We start from the raw sequence: 13401 nt of genomic DNA, 5'->3' as shown, positions 1-13401 counted from the left end.
ATCACACAGCAGCTCAGTCTCTGTAATCTGTTCCTCAAGACTGTCGGACCAACACTCAATCAATCAAGGTTTATTGATCGATGCACGAACGGTCACTTGCACTTAAAGGCTCGTTAAGAGGGATAGAAGAGTTGGAGGACAGGAATTTATAGGGGTTAACATTGGGATACAACAGATTACAGAATTACAATTCACAGATTGTGTGGAAGGTAACACAAGGATAGGAGGTATTTAGGTGTCCTGACAGTGGTAGGGTACAGGGTAGGAGGTATTGAGGTGTCCTGACAGTAGTAGGGTACAGGGAAGGAGGTATTTAGTGCTCTTCGTAGGTGTCCTGAGAGTGCCAGTGCCCCCTGTCAGTTCAAGGAGGTAACTGCAGGTGTCTGCTGTGGTTGGCTGTTCAGCAGTCTTACTGCCTGGGGCAAGAAGCTGTTCTGACACCTGGTGGTCTTGGTCTGATACTTCAGTACCGTTTTCCAGATGGTATTAGAGAGAGCATGTTGTGTTTAGGGTGACTGGGGTCCCTGAGGATGGACCTGGACTTCTTGAGGCATTATCACAGTAGATATCCTCTGTGTTCAGTAGCGCAGCCAGTAGTGTTCTGAGCCAGTGTCACCACCCTCTGGAGGACCCTGAGCTCGTGGGCGGAGCAGTTACCACACCAGGCAGTGGTGCAGCCGGTTAGGATGCTCTCAGTGGTGCAGCTGTAGAAGCTGGTCAGGATGTGTGAAGGCAGGCTGAACTTCTTCAGTCTGGGGAGAGAGAACAGGCACTGTCTTGTCTACGGGGTTGGTGTGGTGGGTCCAGGTCAGGTCGCCTGTGATGTTGACACCTAGGAATTTGAGAATCTGGACCACTGCGGACCCACTGATGTGAATGGGTGCCTGGTCTGTTCCTGTGGTCCACCATCAGCTCCTTAGTTCTGCTGGTGTTCAGAGAGGCTGCTGTCCTGACACCATGCTGTCAGCGTTTCTACCTCCTCCCTGTAGGCGGACTCATCACCGTTCATGATCAAACTGATGATCGTTGTATCGTCCGTAAACGTGATGATGGAGTTTGTGTTGTTCCTGGAGACGCAGTCGTGGGTGAACAGGGAGCAGAGGAGAGGGCTGAGTTTGCAGCGCTGGGGAACGCCGATGTTCAGAGTCAGGGTGGAGGATGTACTTGTGCCGACTGGGCATGATGCCCAAGAATAATTCCCAGATGTTCATTCTGTAAGTTTCTTTCATAATGGCCAGCAGCCCTATCACCCTGCAACTCCCAGCTGGCAGCCCCCACTGGAGCCCAGCAAGGGTGAGCCTGGAAAAACACTAAGACTACTGCTGGGAGAGGTGTGTGTGGGGCCAGCGGGGGGCGCTCTCACCCTGCGGTCTGTGTGGGTCCTGATGCCCCAGTATAGTGACGGGGACACTGGACTGTAAACAGGCGCCGTCCTGCGGATGAGACGTCAAACCGAGGTCCTGACTCTCTGTGGTCATTAACAATCCCAGGGTGTTTCTCGAGAAGAGTAGGGGTGTTACCCCAGTGTCCTGGCCAAATTCCCCCTGGTCTTTACCCATCATGGCCTCCTAATAACCCCCTTCTCTGAACTGGCTCCATCACTCTGCTCTCCTCCCCACTGACAGCTGGTGTGTGGGGAGAGGACTGGAGCATCACCCAGGTGGGGCTGCACACTGGTGGTGGTGGAGGGGATCCCCATGACCTGTGAAGAGCTGTACACTGGTGGCGGTAGTGGGATCCCTATGACCTGTAAAGAGCTCTGAGTGGAGTGTCCAGAAAAGCACTATAGAAGTTTAAGCAATTATTATTATTATAATGACTTTTAAGTTACGTTTGTCAAGAAATGACTTGAGCAAATTGTACTCCTCTTACCTGTGGAGAGGTTGGTCTACTCTCATGTCTAACATCCCTGATGCTCCTGTCTCTCCTCCTGTTGCAGTGAGTGAAGTCAAACCCAGACTCCAGCCCCGCCCCTCTGAGCTGAGACTGGTGCTGCTGGGCAGGACTGGTGCTGGGAAGAGCTCAGCAGGAAACACCCTCCTGGGCAGCACACAGTTCCCCTCCCGGCCCAGCCTGTCCGCGGTCACCCAGACCTGCGAGAGACGCAGGGGGGAAGCTGCTGGGATGCAGCTCTCCGTCATCGACACACCAGACCTCCTGGACAGCAGGGGGCGCCAGAGGGACGTGTGTCTTGAGGTCCGGAGGTGCCTGCTGCTGTCCTCCCCAGGACCCCACGTTTTCCTGCTGGTGCTGCCGGCCAGACGCTTCACGGACGAGGAGAAGGGAGCCCTGCTGACCGTGACCGAGGTGTTTGAGGAGGCTGTCCTGAATCACACTGTCGTCCTCTTCACCCACGGGGACAGTCTGGGACAGCAGACAGTGGAGCAGTACATTGACACACAGGGGAGAGACCTGCAGCAGCTCTTAGAGAGCTGTGGGAACAGGTATCATGTTCTCAACAATATGGACACGGGCGACCGCACCCAGGTCACACAGCTGCTGGACAAGATCGAGGACATGGTGGCAGGAAACAGTCTGGGCTTCTTTGTGGACCAGGATGCAGAGGAGAGGCTGAGAGAAAGAGAGAACAGATACAGAGAGGTGGAGGAGGAGGGCAGGAAGGAGAGGGAGGAGTTTCTGAAGAAAGTGCAGGAGCTGAGAGAGGAGTACGAGGCAGAACTGCGTCAGAAGACGGAGGAGCTGAGACGCAGGAGTGAGGAAGAGCAGAGGAGGAGAGCGGAGCAGCTGACGGAGGAGCAGGAGGAGCAGCAGAGGCACCAGCTGGAGGAGCTGAGACGCAGGCAGGGAGAGGAGCAGCGCAGGCAGCTGGAGGCTCTCAGGAGAGAGCAGGAGGAGACACTGCGCAAGAAGGAGCAGGAGCTGCAGCTGCAGTACCAGGAGCAGAGGCAGAGGTTGGAGCAGGAGCAGTGTGAGAAGACGGAGGAGATCAAGCTCCGCTACAGGACGCAGCACCAGGAGCTCCTGCGCAGGTACGAGGAGGAGCAGGGCAGCAGAGCTGAGCAGATGGAGCTCAGATACCAGGAGCAGCACAGGAGGGTGCAGGAGACCATCCTGAAAATCACTGAGGAGCAGCTGAGGAAGGTGGAGGAGACCAGGACCCAGTGTGCAGAGAGACTGAGGGAGAGGATGGAGGCCGTGAAGAGGGAGCTTGAAGAAGAGCAGGAGAGGAAGATAGAGGAGCTGAGGCAGCAGCACAGAGGCCAAGACCGCGGGGAGGCCCAGCAGAGATGTGAAGCAGAGCTGTGGAGGAAGGTGGACGAGATCAAGCAGCTGTATGAAGAGAGACTGCAGGGGAGAGTTCAGGAGCTGGAGCAGCAGCAGCAGAGGGAGATGGAGGAGAAGAGGAAGGAGCAGGAGGAGCAAAGGAAGAGAGAGGAGGAGCTGAGGAGGCAGCTGGAGGAGGATCGCAGGCAGAGGGAGCAGGAGCTGGAGCTGAGGAGGGCTGAGGAGCTCAGGAGAGTGGAGGAGCTGGAGCAGAGATACGCACAGGAGGAGCAGAGCAGACTGGCAGAGCTCAGACTCCACTACGAAGAGAGGATGAGAGAGCAGGGCAGGCAGGAGCTGCAGAGGCAGACGGAGGAGCTGAAACTGAGGCAGCAGCAGAGGGAGGCAGAGCTGAGGCAGGAACTGGAGGACGAGCAGAGGAGGAGGGCGGAGGAGCTGAGGCAGCAGTTGGAGAGGGAGCACCGTCAGAGAGAGCAGGAGCTGGAGGAGAGATACAGGAGCAGCAGCGAGAGGTGCAGGAGGAGAGGAGCAGGACGGAGGAGCTGAGGAGGCAGTGGGAGGAAGGGCTGAGAGAAGAGTACGACAGGAGGCTGCAGAGAAAGGAGGCGGAGATCCAGGAGAGGTGGGAAAGGGAGCTGCAGAGGAGAGTGAAGGAGCTACAGGAGTCCTCCCAGCCTCAGAGCCTGGAGCCGGGTCAGAGTAAGTACTCCAGCAGTGGTGGATGCCCAGTCAGGGTGGGGTAAGTTCTGCGGGGCAACTTCCAGAGAGACAGATCTTTCCCCAGCAGGAGGGCAGGAGGTAGATGCCCAGTTTAAGAGGTAAAACTGCAAATTCCAGAGAATTGTGTAGTTTGGACTGCATACATGCAATCGTGTCAAGATTGAAGAGAGGTCTTGCATCTTGTGATTTTTATTTTGTCTCTATGCAGTGGTTCTTATTTGAATTTCTTTCTTCTTCACTTTGCATAACAAAGTGAAAAAGAAAGAAATTCTTCTTCTTTTTTGTCATAACATTTCTCTTCATCTTGGTTTGTCTTTTAAACTCCAAAAGCTGTAGTTTTTGATGTTTTTGATAACACAAGGGAACTTTAACCTTCTGCATTCAGATCCCAGAATCTACTTGTTTTATTGACATGTTTGTTTCAATTAAGCACACAGCAGAGTTTCATCCCCTTTAAGTACTAGAGTGGCAGAACAGCTGAAAAAATGATTTAGTTCTTGTGCACTGAAACACTACAAGCTCTAACACTGATGTTGTCTTGTTTGGTTGCTGATCCAGGGAGAAGCCCAGGAGAAACTCCCCGTCCAGAGATCCCAGCAGCTGCTCGTCTGTCAAAGCTGAACATTGTGCTTCTAGGGTGTGAAAAAGCTGGGAAGAGCTCAGCAGGAAACACCATCCTGGGCAGAGAGGAGTTTGATGCTGAGGGAGGAACTGAGGAGTGTGAGAAGAGACAGGGTGAAGTAGCTGGGAGGCAGATCACTGTGGTCGACACTCCAGGCTGGGAGTGGGATAATATAAAGTCCACCTCAGAGCAGGTCAAACAAGAGACTGTGTACAGCGTGTCTCTGTGCCCCCCAGGACCCCACGCTCTCCTCCTGGTGATCCCTCTCATCACACTGAGAGAGAAACAGAGGAGAGTAGAGAAGGAACATCTGGAGCTCCTCAGTGAGAGAGTGTGGAGACACACAATAGTGCTGTTCACCTGGGGGGATGAGCTGACAGACACAACCATTGAGCAGCTCATTGAGAGAGGAGGGAAGGAGCTCCAGTATCTGGTGGAGAAGTGTGGGAACAGGTATCATGTTCTCAACAACAAGAACAGGGGTGACCGCACTCAGGCCACAGAGCTGCTGGAGAAGATAGAGGACATGGTGGCAGAAATGAGTGTCTTTCCTTACATGATGGACAGAAAACTTCTGCAGAAGATAAAGAAGAGGAAGTCGGCCAAGAAAGTGGTCGATGTAGAAGAGGAGGAAGAGAGAGGAGCTGGAAGAGTGCCTGTCAGGAGGAGACACAGTAAAGAGATGGAGCCCCCAAACTGTAAGTCCTGATCACACCGAAAGTCTCTCTCCTACATCACTGACCCTCTGTCTGTACGGCACACTGACACACGGCTTTCTCTTTGTTTCCAGTGTCTGGAGGTGAAGGAGGCTTGTCTGGACTCTGAACACCCTGAGCTTGGAGCTGAACAACAGGACGAAATGATCTACACCCTGCCATCTCCTGTAACAGCCACAGCTTTGATGAGGAGTAGACTTCCTGGAGATGATCTGGGAGGAAGCAGGAAGTGGGTCTTCTCCCACAATGCTTTTCAAATGCCTGCGTCACCATGACGACCAGAGAGCAGGCCCGCCTCTGTGAAGGAGGGGTTTGTTGAGATCGAGAGCTCACAATGCTCTCTCTGTGTCCTCTCTTTCTCTCTAGTCTTTTATCTTCCATCCCTTCTCCTCTCTCTCTCTTCACAAGCACAGCTGCTCCCATCTTCAACACAACAGTGGTGCTTTTCAGCCACACTCCCTGACTGGAGCAGATCCTGGGGCCCAGTACCAGTATCAGCAAGAAGAAACATCTCCTCTCCTCCCTGTGAGCTTCTTGAGGGCCATTCCTGTAGACTGGGAGAAGATCACGATTTGGCTCCATTACAGCAGAGCGGTAACAGCTCAGAGTGGCTGTGGGAGTTTGGGAGTGGGTGTGGGAGGTGTAACACATCTCTCACTCCTGTACGGAGAAGCTGATGTGCCAGAGAGCTGGTCCCTTACACTGAATCTCCTTTCTGCACTTGGAAACCAGCTGGACTCTTTTACAAAGAGAGAGACTTGGCAAGAGACAGTTGTCCTACACAACAGAGTCTGGGTGTCCTGAGAGAGAGCTCAGTCTGTGAGCCCCATGACTCACTTCTGCTCACAGACAGGATTTCCAGCAGACGCTGCCCCTCAGTGTTTTAATGAAGGGCTCTGGGATTAGTGGAGATGGGCTTTAGCACAGAAAAACACAGCTTAATGCCCCTCTGCCCAAACTGTCAGTGCAGAGCTGCACAAGAATTAAACTGTTACAAAAATGTTTTTTTTAACCCTTACTAGCTATACTGTTGTATTACTGAACATGAGTTGTAAATGTGATTACAAATTGCACAGTCTATCCTCAAACAGTGTGAGTTGCTCAACAGTATATAAATATCCCACAATAATGTTGCATGTGGGGTTTGTAAATGTCCTATGATATATCTGTACTGTAAATTTCTGTAAATGTTTGATTGTACTTTGGCAACACTAAAACTCATAAGTTATGCCAATAAATCTCTTTGTGTTTGAAATAAAATGATAAATGAGCTCAGTTCTACAGTTATACTGTAGATGCAGGTTGCAGTCTGTGGAGAAAAAAAACTAGTTCCCATGCTCCCCAGCAGAGGCAGGAAGAAGAATCAACTAAGACCTCTGTCCATGACAACCAGTGGGCACTGCTGCTTATGTGCGAGTCTAATACATGAACACTGTACTGAGAGAGAGGGGGGTTCATACACACACACTGACTGGACACTCCAGTACATGAACACTGCACTGAGAGAGAGAGGGGTTCATACAGACACACTGACTGGACACTCCAGTACATGAACACTGCACTGAGAGAGAGGGGGGTTCATACAGACACACTGACTGGACACTCCAGTACATGAACACTGTACTGAGAGAGAGAGGGGTTCATACAGACACACTGACTGGACACTCCAGTACATTAACACTGCACTGAGAGAGAGGGGGGTTCATACAGACACACTGACTGGACACTCCAGTACATGAACACTGTACTGAGAGAGAGAGGGGTTCATACAGACACACTGACTGGACACTCCAGGACATGAACACTGCACTGAGAGAGAGAGGGGTTCATACAGACACACTGACTGGACACTCCAGTACATGAACACTGCACTGAGAGAGAGAGGGGTTCATACAGACACACTGACTGGACACTCCAGTACATTAACACTGCACTGAGAGAGAGGGGGGTTCATACAGACACACTGACTGGACACTCCAGTACATGAACACTGCACTGAGAGAGAGAGGGGTTCATACAGACACACTGACTGGACACTCCAGTACATGAACACTGCACTGAGAGAGAGAGGGGTTCATACAGACACACTGACTGGACACTCCAGTACATGAACACTGCACTGAGAGAGAGGGGTTCATACAGTCACAGTGGGACAGTACTGTGTTCAGCGGGTGTTTCTGGGTGTCATTTCCTCTGCAGCTCAAAGGGGCTTAAACGCTCAGGAGTTTCCACTTCTTCTCCCTGACAACAGCCCATGAGAGTTGTGCATCTTGCACTGTTGCCCCTGTAGGTCTCCTCTCTAGGTCTCTGGCGTATTGGATGGAGGTGTTTTCACCTCAGACCTGTGGAGGGTGTCTGCAGTCTGATGGCTATCTCAGTTTCCTCACTGCTCTCAGGAGTTTTCTCATCTGTCTTGAACCACTGCTGATTTCCCATGGCTGACTCCTCCAGTCGCGTCTTTTTCAAGACATGACGTGTTGTTGATATTGTGGTGCCCGGTCTCTCTCCAGCGGTTACAGTGCCACCTGGACTTTGATGGGCTCTGATCTTCACAGCTGATTGCTCTTCTGTCACAGGATCCTGACTTGACAGCCAGACCCAGACACTCAAGACTGGAACCAAGGCTGCAGTCTGACAGCTCTCGTTTTCACAGTTAGTACAACAGAAACACCTGAGCAACTAGAGTCGCCTGTCAGCCATTTTCCCGATTAACTCTGCTCACCTGACACTGGGGGTTGAACACAACAGAAGACACTGTTGTAACATGACTAATCGTGTCTAGAAAATCATTTCCACAGACAGATGCTGCAGTTCTGTGCTTTTGCTCAAATTTAACCCTTTGATCTGAAAATCACATTTCAATAATACACATCAAAATAAATATCACATTTATTTTAATTTTGTACAAATCAAAAATGACTAATTTTACTTATAGCTGTGGTTCAGGTCCAGTCTTCTTAGACCAGGAGGACAGCCGGTCCAGAGGTTCAGGTCGGGTCTTGTTAGACCAGAAGGACAGCTGGTCCAGAGGTTCAGGTCCGATCCTGTTACACCAGGAGGACAGCTGGTCCAGTCATGTTGGAGGACAGCAAGTGTGAGGATGCCGTACCAGGAGAACAGTGTTGAAGTTCTGTGATTTTACAGACATGATGTTCTTTCGTTAGAGGTTGTGCTGCAGCAGGTGTTGGTGTCAAACTTTACTGTGTTTCAGTCCCACCAATGGACTGCAGAGTCCCACTGTGAGCTGTTACAGAAGCCCCTGTCTATACGGAGGAGAAACACAACTTCTACCAAGAATGAGGAATAGGTCAAGTTTATATCCTAACACGTTTGGTGGTGTTCCTGAGTTGTACAGTTGTACGTTTAAGGACTGAGCACATGAAGGTCTGTTTTACCCAGAGTGGTGGGTGTCTTGTACAGACAGCTCTTCTGTACTGTTGAAATTGTATATCTTTCAGAAATCAGCTGGATAAAGAAATGAGATTCATCATCGTTGATCTCTAGCTTGTTTGGTAGGGAGTAGTAAATGTGTCACTTGTGACCTCCCTTCCTGTCTCTCCTCCTGTTGCAGTGAGTGAAGGAGACCCTGCAGTCAAACCCGGACTCCAGACCCGCCCCTCTGAGCTGAGACTGGTGCCGCTGGGAGCCGGACTGGGGGCAGCAATAGGGGCCCTAGCAGGAGCCCTGAGGGGCCCAATAGGAGCAGCAGCAGGAACAGTGATAGGAGCTGCAGTAGGAGCTCAGATAGGAGCTTTACTGGGAGGAGAACCCAGAGCAGCACAGACTCACACACAAGAGCGCTCACAGCCCGCAGACACACAAGAGCACACACAGCCCGCAGACACACAAGAGCACACACAGCCAGCAGACACACAAGGGCACCCACAGCCCGCAGACACACAAGGGCACCCACAGCCCGCAGACACACAAGGGCACCCACAGCCCGCAGACACACAAGGGCACCCACAGCCCACAGACACACAAGAGCACACACAGCCCGCAGACACACAAGGGCACCCACAGCCCGCAGACACACAAGGGCACCCACAGCCCGCAGACACACAAGAGCACACACAGCCCGCAGACACACGAGAGCGCACACAGCCCGCAGACACACGAGAGCCCGCAGACACACGAGAGCGCACACAGCCCGCAGACACACGAGAGCGCACACAGCCCGCAGACACACCAGAGGACACACAGCCCGCAGACACACGAGAGCGCACATAGCCCGTAGACACACAAGAGCGCACACAGCCCACAGACAAACAAGAGCGCACGCAGCCCGCAGACACACGAAAGCGCACACGGCCCACACAGACACACGAGAACACACACAGCCCACAGACACACACAGCCCGCAGACACAATGAGCAGACACACACAGCCCACAGACAGGAGAGAGGAACAGACAGGAGATCGAGGAGCTGAGAGAGAGCTGAAGACACTGAGACAGGAGCAGGAGAGGGAGAGGAGGAGCTCAGGCAGTGTTATCGGAGTGACAGAGAGACACAGAGACACTGCCGCAGGTCAGTCACTGATCCACACAGTCTTTCCCAGCGGGAGAGGAAGACCAGATACTTCCTGGACACAGAGTGAGGACTCTCCACTGAAACACTGATCTCTTCCTCGTAAGAGATCCGACTCACTGAAAACCTGCCCTTAGTGTCCCATGTGAAGAAAAACTCATTTTAAATTAACGTTTTATTTTGATCATGTTTGTATTTTGGTATTCTTTGTGTATATATATATAAATGTTATAAATTATTTTTGGATATAATTCTGACATTGTATATGTGTGTGTAACAGAATATATTGTAGCATTTACAGGTTCTTCTCAGGACAAAGGACCAGTGGAGACGCGATAAACGAACCAGGCTTTATTCTTTATCAACCACAGAATATACACACACATGACTTACAATCTCAGAATCACGACTTTATTTCTGGTCATTGGGACTTTATATCCCGCAACGGCGATTTACAATCTCAGAATCACGACTTTATTTCTGGTCATTGGGACTTTATATCTCGCAATTCCGAGTCAGAAAAGTCATAATTTCGAGATCTAAAGCCGAAACGGCGATAAACCGCGGCGCGTTTTTTTTTTCTTTCCACTCCCTGGTGGACACGGCTTCCACAGAGGAGGGAGAGAAATGAACTTTTATGTTTTTATATCGACTTTATTCTCCTGAGCCGATCATCAAAGAGCAGAACTGGCGCCAAAACCCGCTTCCGGCTCGTCCTCCGGGTGCCGCTGCGGCGCCGGTTGCTAAGCGACGCTCCGAGCCCGAGCGCTCGAGCTCCTCTCGGGGCGGTTTTATTCCCAGCTGAGGAGCCGCTCCTGTCCTGGAAATCCCGGGAAGGACTGGGACTCCCCTCCTGTGGGCTGGGAGGCTCTTCCCGGGTGTTTCCGCAGACGAGGGGAGTCCTGGTGTCCTGGGAAAAGGCCCCCTGTGCTGCGGGCGTCTCCGAGAGAAACGGGCTGTTTGTGTGGGAAGATGCTCTTTCCTCAGGAGGGGAAGAGCAGAGCGGGAAGGAAAGTTCTGGAAGTGCGTCTCCTCTCCGGCTGCTCCAGTCCCAGTGACGGCGACACCGGGACAGGACAGGAGGGACGAGCGGGTCCTCTTTCCCACACGGGGGATTAGTGGGGTTTGTTAGGACACAGGACAGAGAGAGAGAAAAGGACACCAGTGGGAGAGAGTCCTGAAGCTCTCAGGTCTGGTCTTGATCCGGGTTGGTCCCAGTCCCAGTTTACACTGGTTTACAATGTAAACCCCACAGGAGGTGTCACAAGAGTGAGTGTGGAGTCTGCGTGTTCCTGCTGGGGGTCGCTGGTGCTGGTGCCTGTGTGTGCGGAGTCTGTGTGTTCCTGTTGGGGGTCACTGGTGTCTGTGTGTTCCTGCTGGGGATCTCTGGCGCAGGTGTCTGTGTGTGTGGAGTCTGTGTGTTTCTGTTGGCAGTCGCTGGTGCTGGTGTCTGTGTGAAATGACCGCTATCCTTCCTGTCGGTTTGAGATCAACAGTGCAGCCTGACGGTCCTGCTGTCTCGACCCGGTCCACTCTGTCGGTACCAAACCAGGGAGCCACGAGCTGGATCGGCCAGATTTAAACTGGGTCAGACCCGGGTCACTGTTTCTCAAAGCGCACACAGTAGGTGGCCAGAGACGGGGGGGTCAGGTGTCATTTTACTGAGGGGGGGTGCCGTCACCTGCAGCCCTTCACCCCGCTGCTGGGCCACACTGGGAATGACACCCACAGGGTTCAACTCGCTCGTTAATTAGTCGGTCGTTAATTGATCCCGGCTTCATCAGCAGTTTCCTGAGGGGAGCCAGGGTATCGGCTTGTTCCCCCCTCCCACCCCTCTCTGTGTACAGTAGAGCCTCCTGGGCAGCTTGTGAACCCTGGGTCAGTCACTCAGAGGGCTTATAACAACCCTGCCCGGGGAGGAGGGCTCCCGAGAGCGTCACTCGAGTGTCCCTTAAGCCCATTGGAGGAGAGGGCTGAGGCGGGACGTCACTCCACCGAGGTGGAAGCCCATTGGCTGAGAGGGGACAGGGGGGCGGTCCCTGCGAGAACTCTGCCCCGCCGCAGTTTCCCGAGTTTGACCTTATTTTATCATTAATAATTGGTTTTAGTCAGCTTTTTATTAGAATACACAAGCTTTTTTCTTTCCCGCCCTCATGGACGCCGTGTCTCTGCGTCGCCGAGCTGAAGCCACAGGTCAACCGCGGTTTGAACACGTTTCAATCACTCAATTCGTGTGTTTTTTAAATATAATGTCGTCTAGAGCAGCAGTTTGTTCTTCACGAACGTAGATATCAGCGTCAAAGGAGTGGAAAAGTGTGCGTTTGCGTCAGTGTCATCAATATCCTATGATATCAGTGTTGTAACGCTAATATAATATAATACTGCGTCAGTATAATCGGTCTGACATAGTTTTCGCCAGTCTGGGGCTCTTCAGCACGTTTATACACCTGTTAAACTTGACTGAGTCCAAAGTCAACGCGTTTCTGGACGTTTCTGCGCACCGAGAGGACGTTTGCTGTTCGTGTTGGAGACGGAAGATGTTTCCCGGGCTGTGGCGGTGAGTGGCGACTTGTCCCATTGTGGTCAAATTGTGTAAAAGTGTCTTAATCATTGAGCTTGGGGGGTTTGTGGTGAAATTGTATACAACTGTATTTTTATTATTGTGCTCGGGGGGAATGTGGTTAAATTGTGTAAAAGTGTCTTTTTATCATTGTGCTCGGGGTGTTTTGTGGTGAAATTGTGTAAAAGTGTCTATCAATGAGCTCGGGGGGTTTGAGGTGAAATTGTGTAAATGTGTCTGTCATTGAGCTCAGGGGGTTTGTGGTGGAATAGTGTAAAAGTCTCTTTATCATTGTGCTTATGGGGTTGTGGAGATATTGTGGTTTTTGGGTGTAAAAGTCTTATTGTTCACACGTTGCTGCTGTGATGTGGCCTTTCGCCTGTAGGTGGCGCTCTCTCCTGTCATTTTTAAATGTACCAGTCCTGATGGATGACTATACACATCCTCAGTCAAGGGGAATATCTAATTAGTTACTCTCCAAATAGCATTTTTGTATGAAACATTTAAAGAAATCGACAACCACTTTTCAAAACGCACAATAACACAGACTGGTATGTTTGACAACGAGTAAATAAGAGAAAGGCGAAACGAGAATTCACCATCACTTTCTGCATGTTTACCGTGACCTGTCCTGATCATGAGAAGTCTCAGACGCGTCTCTTCACCAGACAGTTTAATACAGCAGTTCTACATGGGACCGGTGTGAGAGTATGTGGGTAACAGTGATGGCCCTGTCTGCTGTACTGCTGGGCCCTCCCTCCTGATGACAGAATCGTCTCACACTCCACCTTCACAGACACAAGCTCCATGTGTTTGTGGTGAAACTGTGGATCTGTTGGTGTGAAAGTTTATTATTGAGCTCACTGAACTGATCTCGAAGGCCACTTTAATTTCAGCTGGCGTCTGACATTTTGAGTGAAATGGTAGTTTTGTTGGTTTAAATGTGCTGTTTTCAAACCGTCTATATTGGAGGTTTGCATCACCACTGCTAAAATCGACAGAAACAAT

General features: G+C 51.4%; 2 protein-coding genes across 2 annotated transcripts in view; both read left to right on the top strand.

The window, feature by feature from the left end:
* Positions 1–1049: 1049 nt before the first annotated feature.
* Positions 1050–3792, top strand: LOC138242593 (trichohyalin-like). The gene is made up of 3 exons (XM_069198132.1): positions 1050–1145; positions 1239–1293; positions 1940–3792. The coding sequence occupies exons 1-3, from the start codon at positions 1050–1052 to the stop codon at positions 3790–3792; spliced, it is 2004 nt and encodes a 667-aa protein (XP_069054233.1).
* A 256-nt stretch (positions 3793–4048) lies between these two features.
* LOC138242592 (GTPase IMAP family member 8-like) overlaps positions 4049–13401 on the top strand; it is a 31281-nt gene continuing 21928 nt past the window's right edge. Inside the window, exons 1-2 of the mRNA XM_069198131.1 lie at positions 4049–4064; positions 4525–5198. Coding sequence (XP_069054232.1) covers positions 4049–4064; positions 4525–5198 — 690 coding nt within the window. The remainder of the gene's footprint in view (positions 4065–4524; positions 5199–13401) is intronic.

The sequence above is a fragment of the Lepisosteus oculatus genome, chromosome 14 (assembly GCF_040954835.1).
Source record: "Lepisosteus oculatus isolate fLepOcu1 chromosome 14, fLepOcu1.hap2, whole genome shotgun sequence".
Classification (NCBI taxonomy): Eukaryota; Metazoa; Chordata; class Actinopteri; order Semionotiformes; family Lepisosteidae; genus Lepisosteus; species Lepisosteus oculatus.
This window is presented reverse-complemented; position numbering and strand designations above follow the sequence as displayed.